Below are 19754 nucleotides of genomic sequence, written 5' to 3' on the forward strand. Positions count from 1 at the left end.
TAAAACTAAAACCTCGTCAGAACCTGAGAATTTTTCAGAATGTAACCAGGGTTCCTGTGCTGTACAAAATCTTTTGTGATGCTCCATGAAAATTCTCATGATAATTTCGACAAGTCTTGGTTGGTTATTAGCTGTAGACCTCAATGACTGGAATTTAAGCTTTTTGGTCCTATGTGATTGTCAAAATGTGTGTGTGTGTGTGTGTGTGTGTGTGTGTAACTGAGAGCAATTCCATAATGAAATGATACCAACCAAAGAACCAGAGACAGAGAGGGAGCAAGAGAGTTAAACTAAAACATAGACAGAGCTAGATAAAACAAGAGCTAGGAGGCTAAACACAGAGCATACAGAGACCTTGAGACAGGAACATCAGTGGTGGACCAGCAAGAAAAAAGCTACGTTCCAAAGCCTAGGCTGCGGTCGGTAGGATGGTAGGATGTGTCCTCAGTAGGACTTACTATGAAGGCTTCTTTTAGTAACCTAGGTCAGACAAATGGAACGGTCTAAGGAGGCTGAGTAATCTCTATACAGTAACTGACAGAGCCCAATTCTCTGGACATTTCACTGTGTCCATTTTCCTTTCCTCCTATGAAATTTTGCACTTGCTCTTTTTGTCTGAAAAAAAAAATGCCAACATTGAGTATGTTTCCTTATAGAAGCTGTAGAACTTATTTACACTTAGAACAAATCAACAAATTAGTGGGGTAAAAAAAATTGCCTGGCATCTTCTAACTTTTGAATGTATAGACATTAACTGATAACAAATATAATACACCAAAACAGATTTGTGGGCGTCGAATGAGACTTTGTGTGTGACTGTAATGAGGATACCCGTAAGTGATTACAATACTAAAGCAATAAATTTACTGGGAAAACTGCTTCTAGTCTGAATGCAAGATGAAATACGTTTGAGCGTGGAGGCATAGATGATCTGTATGGCATCCTGCAACACATTTGCCTACAGATGGGCCTGTAGATCTGGCACACTCATAGGTTGCCAAAGCTGGCTTCCCATAGATTTGCTCTTAACATTGGTGGGGACCTATGAATCTACCACCACCCTCCTTATGTACACCTTCTTTTTTTGCCTCCATCCTCACTCGATTTTGACACCCATGTGTCAGCCACATTGCACCTGAGTCTTGAACATTAATACTCACTTATGACTGGAAAGTTTTCCTTCCAGTTTTGGTGCTGCTAACAACCAAACTACAGAGACTCACGTGACAGCAGGGAAAGGCACAGCCAATCACACTGGTCTTATGTTAAAGAGAGGTAGGACTCGAGTAGAGAATGTGATTTATCCCTTTCTGCAGCTCTAGGTTAATGACATGTTGATAGATTTTTCAAATTATTGGTGGGGACAATTCAATAATCCCTGGATAATGGTCGGGAGACATCGCCTCTGGCCATGCTAATTCAACACCCTTGATCCATTGTAATGAACACAGAAACAGACACTAGTGAGCAATTCTTCACACACTAGGGGCAGTAAACACACACACAACCGGAGCAGGGGGCTGCTAACCACCTCTGTGTTCTGGGAGCAGTCTGGGGGTTAGGTGCCTTGCTCAAGGGCACTTTAGCTGTGAATGAAGTTTTTCTTGTCAGTCCCGGGAATTGAACCAGCAACCCTCCAGCATTCCCTAACATCAAGGCCACTGGATGTCCTGCCCATATCACTGAACTGTTAGTGTCCTTGTATTATTTCTGGGGCTGACCAACTGTAGCATACTATGTCTCCACAGATCATCACACCCGCAGTTGGGGCAGTGTGTTGCTCCATATCAAAAGCAGGAATGAAACGCTCAACACGAGGCCTCCATACTGGATCACAAACAGTACCTGGATTCATCGTTAAAGACGATATGGTTCCAGTCTGTAGCAGTCCAAGTTTCTTATTCATGACACAACTGTTCCCAACCCCTCCTAACAGCTTGATCAGTATGGCCTAGATTGTGGGCGGTTAGTTGAAATGAAGGGTGGCACGGTGGCGCAGCAGGTAGTGTCGCAGTCACACAGCTCCAGGGGCCTGGAGGTTGTGGGTTCTATTCCAGCTCCATGTGACTGTCTGTGAGGAGTTGGTGTGTTGTCCGCGTGGGTTTCCTCCGGGTGCTCCGGTTTCCTCCCACAGTCCAAAAACACACGTTGCAGGTGGATTGGCAACTCGAAAGTGTCCGTGAGTGAATGTGTGTGTGTCTGTGTTGCCCTGTGAAGGACTGGCGTCCCCTCCAGGGTGTATTCCCGCCTTGTGCCCGATGATTCCAGGTAGGCTCTGGACCCCCCGCGACCCTAAATTGGATAAGCGGTTACAGATAATGGATGGATGGATAGTTGAAATGACCATCCTGCTTCTCACAGTCCAATGATTCGCCCCTTCTAAAATTCTGTCAAATGGGCAAAAGATCTTTGAGTGTACTGTATAATAGAAGCCTGCTTTCTACAGTATTATGTAAATCATTAATCTTGTGTCTATTCATTATTATTTAAATCCTCCCTAAGGTAAATTGCTGCATACAAGTCTTTCATGGGTATTTACTTTCCCTGCACATTCTTTTAGTGGTGTGGCAAATATATAATTAAATTAAATATAATTAAATGTCTTGCAGTCACCAAAAAGAACGTTACCCATATGTAGCATCTGAGAGACTTTTTAATAGAGCATCAGGGTAAAGCAGCTTTATACATTCTTTTGGAAAGACCCAATATCACATTAGACTACACCTGTAATTTTCAAATCTGCATGAGACATGCAGACATGCTGAGATTTGCAGCTGTGTGCATTAATATAATTTTGGTCTTTTTTATGGTCGTTGAATATAGAACAAATACTTAATCATGATACTTCTGATAGATTTAATTGATGAACATGAAGATTCAATTTTGCTTTCGCTGATGTACCAATTCTTCTGAACACACCATAATAAAAACTGTAACTGTGTGTGTGTGTGTGTATGTGTGTGTGTGTGTGTGAGAGAGAGAGAATAGAATTGGTGAATCTCAGAGCTGAGGCCAGATTTACACTCAGCACTCCAGCTGCTGGCCAGAATACTGGAATCCCTGCCAAGATCAAATTCCCCGTATCATCCCCACACCCTGCCTGGCTCAATAACACAACTACAGTGAGACAACTCTGAGCACTGATCTCTGCCTAACAGAGGAAACCCCCATCAACTCTTCAAAAAATTCACTGCTTACTCTAGCTTAGATATGCCTATGTGAAGCAGGAGTAAACACTGATCCTGGATCTTTATCCCAGTTCAGACTAAAGTTTCATCTCCACTACATTTCCACCATGAAGCACAAAGTGCTAATGCTGAAAACTACAAAGCACAGCTAAAATGGCTGGCTCGTCCATCAAAGTCAATTAGGTTAGTGGTGATGAAATTTGTTATACCTGGTGAATGTTTCTCTTATTAACTCTGCATACATTCTTTTCTATATCTCACCCTGTACTTCAATGGTCAGGACACCCGCAGGATCTCCACAGAGCAGGTATGATTTGGGTCATCTGTTGCTGCACAATAACACTACTGTGTCTGACCCAGTCTCACCGGCACAACACACACTAACACACCACCAGCATGTCAGTGTCACTGCAGCACTGAGAATGATCTACAATTCAAATTAAATTGCAAAATAAGTGTAGATACAAGGTAGGTGTTTCTAATCCAGTGATTGTTCAGTGCAGTGGTCCTCAAACTTTTTAGACCAAGTACCACTCATTATCATACCAAAACCTGAAACTGGGCTTTCTGTACACTGATTACTCAAAAAAAAAAATGTAATAAAAAATATTCCGTTCCCTCCCTGGAAAAAGCCGGGTAATGCTGTTCCTAGACATAATCTTCTATGGTGTATACATAGCACTTTGAATTTTCATTGGGGTAAAGTTAACTGTGAAACATCATGGAATTTACACATGAAAATTTACATGCGTAATGTAAAAATTTACATTAAAAAAAAATTTACTGGCGTAATGTGATCTCCCCATGTCTGCATGGGTCTCTTCCCACGATCCAAAAACAAATGTGGGTAGGTGGATTTGTGACTCAAAATGTGTCCATAGGTGTGAGTGAGTGTATGAGTGAAAGTGTGAGTGTGTGTCGCCCCCTCCAGGTTGTGTCCCCACCTTGCACCCAGTGATTCTGGGTAGGCTCTGGACCCACCATGACCCTGAGCTGGATAAGCGGTTAAAGACAATGAATGAATGAATGAATGAATGAATTTGGTGTAACACCTCTTGCTGCTAGTGTTACGCCAAATTCAATGGTTCAGTGTATTTAGTATGATACATTGTCACATTTACAAATACCCTCCTATAAGTTGCTTATCCAGGTCTGCTTTCTGGATGAGACATGATATTGAACAGCCAGCTGGGTCAGTCAAGCAGATTAGGAAATGTTGGATATTCGCCATAAATCATACGTTTTAGAAAAAAATTATACAGTTCATTTACTAATCACTTAAAAACCAAAACCTTATGCAGCTAATATGTAACAGATGTGCCAGTTTTCTTACCTTAACATTTCAAGAGGGTTTGTTTCATGCACTTGGATACCACATTTGGGACACTCATTACTGTCTTCAAAATGCTGGACGATGCAACTTTTGCAAACTGTCAGGGACAGAGAGAGTGAGATATTATTATAACTTAGCAACCACAAAGCCAATACTTATCAATGGACATGTTCATTAATAGGCAGAGGCGACAGAATAATATTCAGTTACTTTATGGAGAATTTTGCTTCAGCCCTCAGGGAGAAACTTTAGCACCACATCCTTCAGGCAAGGTATTATTGACATTAATAATGGCTGAATGTTGGCTGAAAGTGCCTTTGGCTACACAGGCCATATGCTGTAATCTCCGATATCTCATTCTATATATCAGTTTAAGTTATGCAGGGGGATGAAATTGTACCGTATCTGCAGCTGCAAGGCTGAAATCTGCATATCTGCTCTTGTGAGGGTGTGAGAGAGAGTGAGGAAGAAATGACACAGAGCCTGTGGCCTGGCAGATAGATAAAGCCTTCAGCCAGGGCCAAGCCTGGCCAAAGCTGCACCTATCATATTCCCTCAGTCAACCGCAGTGGTGCACAACTGCTTCACTGCTGTCCTTACACACACACATTTGAAGATATCAGGCCATACAAAAAAATCTGTCAGGCATATGTCACCTATATTTAAAATGCTATCCAAAATGCACACAAAAGCTTTTTAATAATATCCAGCCTTTCAACAGAAGTTAACCTTTCCATATCAGGTCCAAGACCAAATAAAATACAGTATAAAATACATTATTTGATTTTGACCACTTTTCTAGAAAGCTTGGTCATAAAAGTATTTACTACTTCTTATGATCCAAATAAACATATCCATCAACATTCAGCAATGATGCTGAAGTCTGGGCTTCGGGATTGCCAGTTAATTGTTCAGACAACACAAGTAGTATTTTGCTTGATAAGTATATGTTGATCTCAGTAGTGGGACTTGTATAGTTTCCACAAAGATGCAATTACACCTGTATTATAATGTGTTATTAGTTATCAGCATTCATAGTGCCTTCAAAAAACAAATTATGTACTTCAGATGTTGATATACATTCATAAATGTTCACTGAACCTCCACTATACTGATGGCATTGGACATGGCTTTCATTACTCTAATGGCATATACAGGGTGGGTCATTTATATGGATACACCTTAATAAAATGGGAATGGTTGGTGATATTAACTTCCTGTTTGTGGCACATTAGTATATGGGAGGGGGGAAACTTTTCAAGATGGGTGGTGACCATGGTGACCATTTTGAAGTCGGCCATTTTGGATCCAACTTTTGTTTTTTCAATGGGAAGTGGGTCATGTGACACATCAAACTTATTGGGAATTTCACAAGAAAAACAATGGTGTGATTTTAACGTAACTTTATTCTTTCATTAGTTATTTACAAGTTTCTGACCACTTATAAAATGTGTTCAAAGGGCTGGCCATTGTGTTGGATTGTCAATGCAACCCTCTTCTCCCACTCTTCACACACTGATAGCAACACCGCTGGAGAAATGCTAGCACAGTCTTCCAGTATCTGTAGTTTCAGGTGCTGCACATCTTGATGGTATGGTGTGGTATATGGGGTACAAAGATAGTGGAAACCTCAGGGCCACTGGATATGTGAAATTGCTACATGATGATGTGTTTCCCTATTTATGCACTGAAGCTGGCACGTTCCCTGAGTTTTTCCAGCAAGATGGTGCACCACCACATTATGAGTGTCAGGTCAGAGCATTCCTGGATGAACAGTTTCCTGGAAAGTGGATTGGTCGTTGTGGGCCAGTTGAAAGGCCCCCAAGGTCTCTCAATCTGACTCCCTTAGGCTTTTATCTTTGGGGTCATCTGAAGGCAAATGTCTATGCTGTGAATATACGAAATGTGCAGCACCTGAAACAACGGATGGAAGCCTGTGCTAGCATTTCTCCTTAATGCACACCAAAACCAAGCACACCATTGTTTTTCTTGTGAAGTTCCCAATAAGTTTGATGTGTCACATGACCATCTTCCCATTGAAAAAAAAAAGTTGGCTCCATTCCCATTTTATTAAGGTGTATCCATATAAATGGCCAACCCTGTAGTCAGATGCACATAAAGAAATCTGCAAGGCAGCTGAGGTGTGTATGGGTAGCTGTTTGTGTGAATGTTAGGGTCTCTGAAAGGAAATATAATGAATTTTGGGTGCAGCTTTAGTTAGCAGGACACATCTGCAAAGTAACATATTATATGAAATTATCTTAATGTAACAGGAATATGTCCCATCTGTATTATAAGTACCTGATACTATCTATTAAAACAGTTCAAATCTGTTTAATCTGTTTAACAAAAGCGTTAAACCCATTCTGTTACATAATAACAGCATAATAGTAAGATAATTGGTTTTTCACAATCCTGTGAAAAAACTGTAATGATACAAACACAAACAAGACGAAAATATATTTAAGCCATAATGCATGAGAGGGATTCCTATTACGTGAGATATAGGCACAAGATCAGAACACCAGTGCCAATTTCTCATAGCACATAGCACTACCTCTCATGTATTATTGCAAAAATATGATTTTTTTTTCTTTATCCACATTCCTTCAAGGTCTTTTTGACCAATTTTTTTTTGGTGGGTTCAGATCATAGTGTTATATAAAACATGTGTGTAAATGATGAGTTTTGTCTGTTTAAATTCAAAGTGAGCATTTCGGTGTGTATGGCTCCAGGGTGTCCTGCTAAGCTTGTGAAGGAGTGCAGTGGAGAAAGGGGCAAGGTGGGAACGACTCTTTCGGCTATCTGGCTATCTGGCATCACTGCTAAGTTACGTGTATATTGTGGAGTAATACCTGAAGAGCATTGGTCAGAGTGCTATTATTGTGCATATTGGCACTCCAGAAACACTTCTTAACCAATCACATTATGGGTGACTGAACTAACTGTGGTATAATATGGATTACAGACGCATCTCAGTAAATTAGAATCAAAATCATCAAAATGTTAATTTCTTTCAGTAATTCAATTAAAACATTCAAACTCATTTTATTTTAATGTTACAACAAAACAGAGTGATCTATTTGAAGCATTTATTTCTTTTCATGTTGATGATTATGGTTTACAGCCAATGAAAACCCAAAAGTCATTATCTCAGAAAATTAGAATATAATATAAGACCAATTTTAAAAATAATTTCTAATACTTACGTATTTGCCTACTTATAGGTATGTACAGTATATGCACACACAACTCCTTTTGAATTAATTACTGCATCTGTGTGGTGTGGCAAGGAGGCAATCAACCTGTGGCACTGCTGAGGTGTTATGGAAGCCCAGGTTACTTTGATAGAGACCTTCAGCCCGTCTGCATTGTTGGGTTTGGTGTCTCTCATCTTCCTCTTGACAATACTTTATAGATTCTCTATGGGGTTTAGGTCAGGTGAATTTGCTGGCCAATCAAGCACAGTGATACTGTGGTTATTAAACCAGGTATTGGTACTTTTGGCAGCGCGGACAGGTGCCAAGTCCTGCTGGAAGATGAAATCGGCATCTCCATAAAGCTTGAGACTTTGATTTACAGATGAAATGCTAAATTTACTTTCATCTGAAAACAAGACTTTGGACCACTAAGTCCAGTGCTTTTTCTCCTTGGCCCAGGTAAGACGCTTCTGGCTTTGTCTCTGGGTCATGAGTGGCTTGACACAAGGAATGTGACAGTTGTAGCCAATGTCCTGGATACGTCTGTGTGTGGTGGCTCTTGAAGCACTGACTCCAGCAGCAGTGCACTCCTTATGAACCTCCCACAAATTTTTGAATGGCCTTTTCTTGACAATCCTTTCAAGGCTGTGGTTATCCCTGTTGCTTGTGCACCTTTTTCTACCACACATTTTCCTTCCACTCAACTTTCCATTAATATACTTGGATACAGCAGGAGGGTGTCAATAACTGCCTTATCTGTCAAGTCAGCAGTCTTCCCCATGATTGTGCAGCCTACTGAACCAGACTAAGGGACCATTTTAACAGCTTAGGAAACTTTTGCAGATGTTTTCTATTGATTATTCTAATTTTCTGAGATAATGACTTTTGGGTTTTCATTGGCTGCAAGCCATAATCATCAACATTCCAATTTTGAACATCATGCTTCTTTTTGACACTGACCATATATGTAAATATCTTCAGCAAAGTAGCACTTTACCATCTTTAAATGTTTTATTCCTTTTTCTCTGGTTTCCATAAAAACCATTTGAGATTTTTCTGCATAGTTACCACAGAGACGCACACTGTCAGTCTTCCATCTCCCATTAATACAATCTCTTAATGAAGATCCTATTATAGAACATAACTGTAAGTAACATGAGAAAGCACACATTTCTCTTTGAGAATGATCTAAGTAATGTCTAAACAGCACTAGACACAGTCAGGTCAGTAATATGTATAGAATAGCCTGGGAGAGGCTGTAAGATATAGGGCGAATTAGCCCCTTGAGCAAATTGCAATGTGTGCATAACTGCCTGGCTGTATGTTAGGGAACTGACCTATACATCACACACAGCTATTCCGAGCCCTGCTGCCATAGCCGTTCATCCATGAATAAGAAACTAGCAGTACAACAGAGCACTGACATCTGTACCAAAGATTATCATCCACGTCAGGTCTATCAGGTAAGCTATTATAAGCCATGCACAAATGATAACAGCCACACGAGAGGATTAGCTCCACAGATTTCTACCAATACACTTTAACATGTAAGTGTTAAGGCTGTATTCTGTGCCATGGTACATTAACAAACATCATCCAGTCAAATACAGGACACCAGTAGAAGCAGTGTTGTTGTTGTTGATGTTGTTGTTTATTCCTGTTTGACATAGAGTATGCTGAAGCAACTGCGTCTAACAAAACAAATAATTTGAACACAAAAAGCTCATTGAAGAAGGCAGATATTTGTTGTCATGGTGACTAAGGCTGCAGATGACTTGTGTTCACCCTGATGCTTGGAGATGTGTCATTTCTGCAAGCAAGCCTTCACCTTTACTATTCCACTCCATCAAACACACACACTCACAAAAACACGACACACACACACATACCTGCCACCTTCAAACTACTAAAAGGAAAGGTACAAACAACATTCCCAAAATCATGATTACATTTTTGCAATTGGGCACTGAGTGCTTTTGCCTTATTGAATAAGCATTCATGGATTTACATGTTTTCTTCTCAAAGAATACATGTCAAAATATTAATATATTGTCTTTTAGGGATGCATCAAACAGAATATTAAAGATCTGATAGTCTTCATGTACATATATTCTATTGTTGGTAAATGGATGGATAAACTGCATTAAATGGGACTACATCTACCTTGATCAAGACCACTGAAAATATCATATATATTTAGAATAACAAATGATGCAGAAAATGAATAAAGTGCAAGAGTTTTAATGCAGTAGCCTAGTGTCTTCTAAACAATCTGCATTTCAGGAGTGCAATATATACATCTTTAAACTGTGGTTCAATTTTGGCTGAATCTAAACATCTGTCTGATGCTGAAATTATCATCTGAGGTGAAAAGCAGAATCAAATTGTAGATTTAATTCCAAGTTATTATATGCAGCTTTTCTGTGGCTTTTATATTGTTTATATCAATACAGGAAATATATCATGATATTTTTTCTCCCATATCGTCCAGCCCTAACGTAAAGCAAAACTGAGTGTGCACTGAGTATATTACCCGTATATGTTTGCTCAGGTTGATGGCTACTGTTTATTATTTTTGTCTGAACAGTTTCTCAGTTGTCACGCCCTCTGTCATGTCTGTTTTCCCTGCCATGTGCTCTCTTAGCACATGGCTCTGTTTGTTGTTGTCCATGTCTCCGCCCTAGTCCCGCCTTTGTCCCGCCTCCTTGTCAGCCGTCCTCATTATCTGTTTCAGGTGTGTCTCGTCTATTCATGTATTTAAGCTCCCTGGTGTCTCTTCCGTGTATCAGTCATTTGTGTTGTTACTTTCCCAGCCAAGTCATTTCGTTGTCTTTCCAAGTCATGTCATGTCATGTTGTTTCTTTGTTTTGTGTTGTTCCCATTCCAAGTCATGTTGTTTCGTGTTGTTCTAATTTCTAGTCAGTTGTTCCTTGTTTTCGTTGCCTCATTTCATGTTGTTGTTTTCGAGTCCTTTCATTTATCCAGTCGTCGTGTTTGCCTTCAAGTTTGTTTGTGTTTGTTTTGTTATATTAAAGTGTCTGTGTTTTAGCAAGTGCATCCACCTCCGTCAGTCCGCCTCGTGAATCGTGACACCAGTACTATGTATTCCATAGAATTGTTCCACTGCGTGTTCTCTTGGGTTGTGACTATATATTCCATGGAAGGCATCCTTTGAGAAAATTAAGGCTTTCACAGCAACAGTACCAGAAGACTACACAGCACCACATGGTTGTTGCAGTGTAGTAGTTGCTACTCCTAACATTACAATTGTCTACATCTGGGAGTCACTTTGGACAAAAGTGTCTCCCAAATGACATAAATGTAAACACCACAAGACACATTTCCCCATCCTTTAGTAAACTCAGAGTTAAACTTGGGACATTATTGTCATTGTCCTGGTAAAGTCCCTGACTTTAACAAACCATAATAGTAAATGTGAAGTACTCACAGGTGTGCAGGCACTCGGTCACGGTTGTGGGCTTGATCAAGTATCCTTTACACACGTAACAGGTGATGAAATGGTTGAAATCCCTGACTAAGTGCTTTCTCTGTGTGGTCATCTTCACCTGCTTCTGCCAGGCTGGTGGAGGAATATCTGAGAGAGTGTATGGGGCTGATGAAGATATATGGGATGAACAGCTGGAGCTAGGTCTCAAAGCACTGCTCGGTCTTAGCTTTACTTCCAGGCATGCTCAAAATTTTGCAATAATACAATATCATGTGTGCTGTATTTTCACCATTGTGCTCCTCTGCTGAAGCCTTGTGTGTCTGTGGAGGAAAAAGAGGTAACTGTGGATTAAAACAATACTCTTATTCTATAACTTTTATTGTATTCAAAGTAATACCCCAAACGTACTACAACAATGTTAAAGACACACTATAGATTTGGCTTTTTTGCTGCAGGGCTCTCCCTAGTGTAATTAATATTTATAGAGGTTTACTGAACTCAGTTGGGGGTGGGGTGGGGTCCTATGCTGCAAAACTTACAAAAGATATATAGTGCAGCTTCTGCACTGCTAAGCACAGAGTAGCAACAACAGATAGTTGTTCTCATTTTTACAGGTCAGTGGAAGAATCACAATGATTCTGTAATTTTAAGGTAAAAATATTACATAGTGTTCCTTTAATGATAATTAATATATAAATATGGATGCTTGGGCAGTTATTTATTCATATGTTTATAGACTATTTAAATAAAGAAAACACCCAGATATTCAGCTGACTTAAAGAGTTAGCTGATTTACTTAATGATCCAGTATATTAACACCCAATGCCATTCAGATCACAGCTGCTAATAACAAAGCTCAGATTTTTACTCCACCAGCAGGAGATTTGAGTCCTCTCACCTTCAGCTGAGGCAGCAGGAATCACTGAGAGGTACAGGGAGCACTATTGATGTGAGAACTAGCCATGACTACACTGGAAAAACTCAACTCAATAAACATTGACCAAGACACAAGATTTTTCACTTTACAGAAATAACAAGGCTTGAGATGTAAATCATTATTCAAAGTGGATGTCAGAGTGATAGGATAAAGTGCAGGAGTTGTGATTGCCTCAGGAGTTAGGATATGCTGAAAGCAAACTGTGATAGGCTCAGTTCATCAGTAGTGAACATGACATTTGAAAGGCATCAGCTCTGTCCCATTTCCCCAATTACTGCTCGTTCTCCCATTCCTCCGCTAAATTTTTCCATCTCTTACCTTCTTCCGGGGTAAGAGAAGGAGCAGTAGGAAGGGAGTGAGAGGACAGGAGGAGTAGCAAAATTACTTATAAGCACCCCTCAGACTGTGGAGCTTTGAGGCAGTGACACCAGCTGCACTACAACTGGGATACTCAACCATTAAATTATGGTATGTCGCGCTGTCCAGAACGGTTCCCTATTCACAGTATAGTGCACTATAGTTGAAGTTGTGTCTGAAAACATAGTGAACAATATTCAGTGCACTCACGATTCCACAATAAAGAATACACTAGCTGACACTAGTAGATAGTTAATAACCTTAATGAATTGCACTGTTGGGTAAAAACCCCGCATGAGGTAGTGTCTGAAATCGTTCACTACCCTTCTTAAATCATTTCCCTATAACAGTGCACTGTATGGTGAGTAATAGGGAGCCATTTTGGACACAGCGTATGTTAATACTGCGTATGTGTTGCTGCAGCATTGTGTTCCTGCTGTGTGCTCATATAGGTCATTTTATGGTGTAGTCTCCTTATAATCTGTATATTACTTTTAATTAGTCTTTTTTAAATATGGGAAGCCTAACGGACAAACGTGTGCCTGACAGAGCAGCATACAGGTGCGTGTTGCGTCACAGCATAAGCCCCGCCCCCATCGCTCTCTCTCTCTCTCTCTCTCTCTCTCTCTCCCAAACCGAAACTGATGATACTCAGACTAGCGCTACTGACATTTAGGCTACTCTTCAACTGACAGCTCTCACAGAAACAAAATAAAAACACAATGCGCTGCAGACCGATTTAAACTGAATTACGGATTAAAGTGATGTGGCTTTTGGATGATTTTGAGCAATTAATACTTGAAAAATAAAAGAAACAAACAATTAAATATATTGACTGCTGGAAGAATCGTCATGACTCGCCAAAACTAGCACGGTGCCTCCAAGTTTTATAACTGCGTTTTCTACAACCTCTTTTCACGCCAAAGTCGCACAAGAAATATCTGGATGTGCGTTATCTAGGGAATTATACCTTTGTCAACTAAACACAAACAGGTCCTGGGTAGGTAAACACTGGACTGTGTAAATGTAATATGTTATATGTATTAGCCCAAAGCCCCGAGGGCACAGGAAAGAAAGACAACAACGTCCTGAAGCGGTAAAAGAGTACATGGAAGCTCGAGCGCTAACAGTCTTAAGAGGAGGAAAAAAGAAACGCTCCGTAATCGGTTAACTCTCACTAACCTTTCCCTTCTGTCATGTAGCTCGACACATGCTCTCGGCAACTCGACCTGCGACACAGGACACCGTCCCGAAACTTTAGCTCAGAGACACAACCGCGTGAAAACCGAGCCGCCGCCGCGTCGTCTCTTGCACTTTCACCGCCTTCTCTTCTCTCCTCTTTACCACCAGAGGATCAGCAGAGCTGGCTCATGGTCGCGCACACCCGTGTGTCTATGTGTGCGTGAGTGTTTTCGGTTTTTGGGAGGTCTTGTCACAAGAGAGCTGTCAGAAGAGAAAGTAGAAGATCCGAAATACGGAACTGCTTTCAATGGAGGGGTGTGTGTGTGTGTGTGTGTGTATGCATGAAAGGGGCGGAGGTGTTCGCAGCGGCGCTTGTTTACGCATTGCTGCTCTCTTTTACAGAGCCCAGAGCCTTCAGTGTGTGAACAGAGTGTGTTTGTCACTGCAGGACAAACTCACTTAAAACTACCTTCTCATTGAAGACTCGCAGCCAAACAATGGTCCAAGGTAAAGAAACGGTCTCCCACTGTAGATGTGTAAAAGGGCGTTTCTCAAAGAGGCTTACGGGAGTCCACAAATAGAGACGTTCGTACTACAAGAACACGTGACGCCTGACCATCACACCAGTTTTATAGTGGCGCTTTTCCAAGGCATGGCCCCTACTCTAATTCACTCTGCTCTTTTGCGTTTCCGTTAGGCAAATTTGGAACCAGGGTATCGTTTTATTCTCTGCTCACTTCTGGTTTCAAGCAAGTCAATGTGTGATATGTAAACTTTTGGCACTTTTCCATTGCATGGTGTCTACTTGGCCTGGCCTGGCCCAGCTCTACACACTTTTCTATTCCTAGTCCCTGGTAGCTTTTCTATTAACACCATTTGAAGGTTTTTTTTCTGGTCCTTGTTGCATTGTCCACCTCTCACTGGAGTTTCTCGTTGGAAACCAAGCCAAGGAGCTTTGAAACTGTTCAAAGGATTTCAATGTAATTTTATGAGCTGCTGTTGTGAGTCGAATAAAACAAATGTGATCTCCACTCTAGCTTGTAGATTTTACAAACAGTTGGACATCATATACCATGTGCCAGATGGAACAGCATCTGGCAAATGGTATATGGAACAGCAAAAAACACAAAACCGGTAAAATTAGGTATTGGATAATAATATTTAATAATATTGGACTGCCTCGAGGAGAGATTTGGAAAATGTTAAACCAACACATTCACACAGAATATTGTTACTTAAAGTAATAATGATACTGTTATTTTATTTATTTATTTATTTTAGCAAATATATTCTTGGATAAATAGCTTTTTAAATATCATTTTCTCAGGTGCCTCAAACTATTGCACATTACCTTAGATTAAAAGTGATTGCATATTGTTACTATGTTACACTGCAGATTCCACCATTGCCTGCTCTTTCCAAATTTTATATATTCCTGTGCTTTTGTTTCTGTTGTAACTTTCAAATCCGAAGAATTGTTGATAAGCTTTATGTCCAGTTTTATGACCCTGTTTAATGAATGACCACAAGTCGTCAGACTGAATGCCACAGCCCACAGGACATGGTCTTCATTCCTTTAATGTGTTCCTTGGGTGGGACCAGAAGTGCTGAGGAACCAGTTGAAAGTGAGATATTATTACCCTCTAGCAGCTGTGAGGAAGACTGTCTTTAAAAAAATCAATAAACAAGTTATTTTTGACAGAGGATGAAAAGGAAACAATTAGCTTGCTAGATAGTGTGTAATTACCCTGTCTTATAAAGCTGTTTTGGAAAATAAAGGCACATCAAAAGCCTGAAGACTGTGATAGAAAACCAGAGTAATCATTCTGTCAAAAGAGCTGCTTTATTTATATATTTTGTATATGAATTTGGACAGTTTGGTGGCATGTCAACAATTAAGCCAAATACAAGAATCAAGTAATCTCTAAAAATTATTTTTTAGTCATAAAAATGAATCTTAATATGCACATAGGACCATTAAGGACTCTTTTAAAAGTGTAGAAATATCACTAAGACTTCACTGGAATTTATTAAAATATCAAGATATTATCAGCACAGGAAGTGAAGCCTGTCTGATACTATTCCCACTTTTGATCCTCTTGGTCTAAAACAAAATGCTAAAGCTCAATTCAGTGATGTGAACCAATCACGAAGCAGCACGGCAACAAAACATTAATTCATTCATTATCTGTAACCGCTTATCCAGTTCAGGGTTGCGGTACGGCAACAAAAAAATTAATTGAATTCTACTTCTGAAATTTGCAGGCAAGTCATCTAGTCTGATTGTCATGAATGAGTTAATATACAGACATCAGTGTATCTAAGCATTAGCAAGTAATGTGAGATTTTAAAAAATCAATCCAAAATTAGTGATGGAAAGTCAGATATTTTTCTCCAAAACAATTAATTCAACCATCAGTTTAAATTAAATTAACTTCTGATTTGGTATGTTTTGTACATCCATAGTAGTTTACACAGTTATATATGTACCAATGTACCAGTGTTAAGTCAGTTCTGCTGTTGTACAAACCGGATTCCAAAAAAGTTGGGACACTAAACAAATTGTGAATAAAAACTGAATGCAATGATGTGGAGATGCAAATGTCAATATTTTATTCGTAATAGAACATAGATGACAGATCAAAAGTTCAATCTGAGTAAATGTACCATTTTAAAGGAAAAATATGTTGATTCAAAATTTCACAGTGTCAACAAATCCCAAAAAAGTTGGGACAAGTAGCAATAAGTGGCTGGAAAAAGGAAATTGAGCATATAATGAACAGCTGGAAGACCAATTAACACTAATTAGGTCATTTGACAAAATTGGGTATAAAAAGAGCTTCTCAGAGTGTCAGTGTCTCTCTGAAGCCAACATGGTAAGAGGATCACCAATTCCACCATTGTTGCGCAGAAAGATAGTGCAGCAATACCAGAATGGTGTTACCCAGCGTAAAATAGCAAATACTTTTACGTTGTCATCATCAACCATGCATAACATCATAAAAAGATTCAGAGAATCTGGAACAATTGCTGTGCGTAAGGGTCAAGGCCATAAAACTCTACTGGATGCTCGTGATCTCCGGGCCTTTAAACATCACTGCACCTCAAACAGGAATACCACTGTCAAGAAAATAACAGAATGGGCACAGGAATACTTCCAGAAAGCATTGTCAACACAATCCACCGTGCCATCCGTCGTTGGCAGTTGAAATGCTACAGTGCAAAGAGGAAGCCATTTCTAAGCAAGCTCCACAAGCTCAGACCTTTGCACTGGGCCAGGGGTCTTTTAAAATGGAGTGTGGCAAAATGGAAGACTGTTCTGTGGTCAGATGAGTCATGATTTGAAGTTCTTTATGGAACACTGGGATGCCATGTCATCCGGACCAGAGAGGACAAGGATAACCCAAGTTGTTATCAACGCTCCGTTGAGAAGCCTGCATCACTGATGGTATGGGGTTGCATGAGTGCTTGTGGCATGGGCAGCTTGCATGTCTGGAAAGGCACCATTAATACAGAGAGGGTTCTAGAACAACATATGCTCCCATCTAGACGTGATCTCTTTCAGGGAAGACCCTGCATTTTTCAACAAGATAATGCCAGACCACATTCTGCAGCAATCACAACATCATGGCTACGTAGGAGAAGGATCCGGGTACTGAAATGGCCAGCCTGCAGTCCAGGTCTTTCACCTATAGAGAACATTTGGCGCATCATAAAGAGGAAGGTGCAACAAAGAAGGCCCAAGATGATTGGACAGTTAGAGGGCCTGTATTAGACAAGAATGGGAGAGCATTCCTATTTCTAAACTTGAGAAACTGGTCTCCTCTGTCCCCAGACGTCTGTTGTGTGTTGTAAGAAGAAGGGGGAAGCCACACAGTGGTAAAAAATGGGATTTGTTGACGCCATGAAATTTTGAAACAACACATTTTTCCCTTAAAATGATACATTGTCTCAGTTTAAACTTTTGATCTGTGATTTGTGTTCTATTCTGAATAAAATATTAGATGTTGGCACCTCCACATCATTGCATTCAGCTTTTATTCACAATTTGTTTAGTGTCCAACTTTTTTGGAATCCGGTTTGTATGTTTGGCTGTAATTTACACATATATACACATAATATATTGTAAAATATGTTTAGAATTCAAGTTTTTAAAGGTAATGTAAACAGTTGGAATGATAAACAGATTACAAAGAAAACAATGTAAAAAAATGTTTACATTCATATTAATTCAATGTCCATTATATTGGACATCAGGTCTCAATTGGTAAATCAAAAATACAAATAAAAATTAATCAAATGAAATTAATGAAATAAAAATTAATATATCATCTACAGTTAACAAAGGAATTCCCTTGTTCCTGAGTAATTTTTAAAAAACTATTTAAAATAAAAAACTATTACACTAAACACTGAACTTAAAACCATGAAGATTTTGATGTCCAATAATCTTCACAACCAAAACTGATGTCCCTTACAAACAAGAAAATAATCTTGCCTTTGTTTTAGCTTTGAATGATATTTTAAGAAGCAATCCAATTGTGTGCACATATAGAGAGATATAGTGCACATTAAACATTTCACAAATGTCATGGCATTACATCCAGTCCTTCTGTATGTAGTGGAGTTTAGTGTATTGACCACCATTGGAACTTAGATTGCACCATTCCTTCTCTTTCCTTCATCCGGCTTTAGTTGGGCCTATCTCCTCTTTTTCTGTGATGCATATTCTTCACAACTGGAATGGTCACTGGACCTGACGTCTCACCTGAATAAGCAAAAAACTTTAATCAAAGGTTATGTGAAATTACATTTTAAACCCACATGTAAGATGCTTTCCATTTATTTTTAAATTAACTTGACTGAACTCTTCTGCAAGACCAGTTTGAAATTATACCAGTTTGAAGTATATAAGTAATAAATGAGTTTTTTTTTCTTGGTTTTCCAAAAACCTTGCTGTCTTGCTGGTACTGAATCTAGCTGTTGATAGCCAATACCTCATTATGCAGACAGTCCATTTCTATCCAGCCATTTTCATAGCACCTCAGTGGGCTTTCTTTGACCATTTCTGAAGCTTGATTTCTAGCTCCATTGGGATGTCTGATGGACTGGGAACTAAGGTTGATAGTTCTGGAAGGTTTTCTATATATTGTAGGGTGGTAGATGTTTTTATTGAACTCTTTGTAGAATAGCAAGGGGGCATACATATATTATGGCTAAGACATAACTCATATGAAATTAGATGCATTCTTTTTTGTGACTGGATTTGTAATGATGATGGAAAGAACCCTGAAAGAAGTGGTGTCACATTGTTTCTGACTGATATCTAGAGTATTTTGGTAGATTATATATACTCCACCTCCTTTGCCTGATAATCTTGGGCTGTGTATATAACTATAGCCTACAGGGGTGGTTTCATTTAGTGCTGAATATTCATCCTGTTTAACCCACTTTTCTATGAGACAGAAAACGTCAAATTTATGATCACTTATAAATTAATTCACCATGACTTCTTTTGAGTTTAGCAATCTTATATTGAGTAACCCAAACTTTAGATCTGAGGTGTTGCTGCTATCATCTGAATATGATCTAATATTGATTAGGTTGTTGAAACAAGCTGATTGAGTTTTTCTAAGTTTAGATTTAACTCACGACAAAGATACAGTCACAATACAGTTGAAGCTTGGTGGCGACTCAAAGGCAGTTAGCAGACGGTTGGTTTAGGCTGTCTGTCTGTGGCCTGGTCCTGGCTCTGGATTGTCAAAAGCTGTCTCCCCTAACCAGGGCACTTTTAACAGGCTCTTCAGTTGGTGATTTGCTGAGTGGAGCAAATTTGTTTGACCCACCAATTGGAGGAGCGTGGTGTTCCAGTGGGCTAGCTTTGGTGTCAGCGTTAGCATTAGCCTTGGCTTTCCGGCTATGTCACAGAAAAGTCATCCATTCACCCGGTGAGGAGCAGGCAGCAGCCGTAGTGCCTCTCTAATAAATACTCCTGTGGAGATAATCAATGGAAGAAATCTGCAGACAGTTAATATGTAAGAACAGAAAAAACAAATAACAGAAAAACCAGGGCAAAACAACTTCTTCCAAACAAATTCAGCCTACAGGT

General features: G+C 39.6%; 1 protein-coding gene across 3 annotated transcripts in view; it reads right to left on the bottom strand.

Annotated features, from left to right (window-relative positions):
• pcgf5b (polycomb group ring finger 5b) overlaps positions 1–13882 on the bottom strand; it is a 32176-nt gene extending 18294 nt beyond the window's left edge. For all 3 annotated transcript variants that reach the window (XM_066664721.1, XM_066664720.1, XM_066664719.1), the window contains exons 1-3: positions 13646–13882; positions 11170–11489; positions 4522–4618 (exon numbers count right to left, since the gene is read on the bottom strand). In XM_066664721.1, coding sequence (XP_066520818.1) covers positions 4522–4618; positions 11170–11281 — 209 coding nt within the window. In that variant the 5' untranslated portion in view covers positions 11282–11489; positions 13646–13882. The remainder of the gene's footprint in view (positions 1–4521; positions 4619–11169; positions 11490–13645) is intronic.
• Between the last annotated feature and the right edge of the window lie 5872 nt (positions 13883–19754).

This window comes from Hoplias malabaricus, chromosome 3, assembly GCF_029633855.1.
Source record: "Hoplias malabaricus isolate fHopMal1 chromosome 3, fHopMal1.hap1, whole genome shotgun sequence".
Taxonomy (NCBI): Eukaryota; Metazoa; Chordata; class Actinopteri; order Characiformes; family Erythrinidae; genus Hoplias; species Hoplias malabaricus.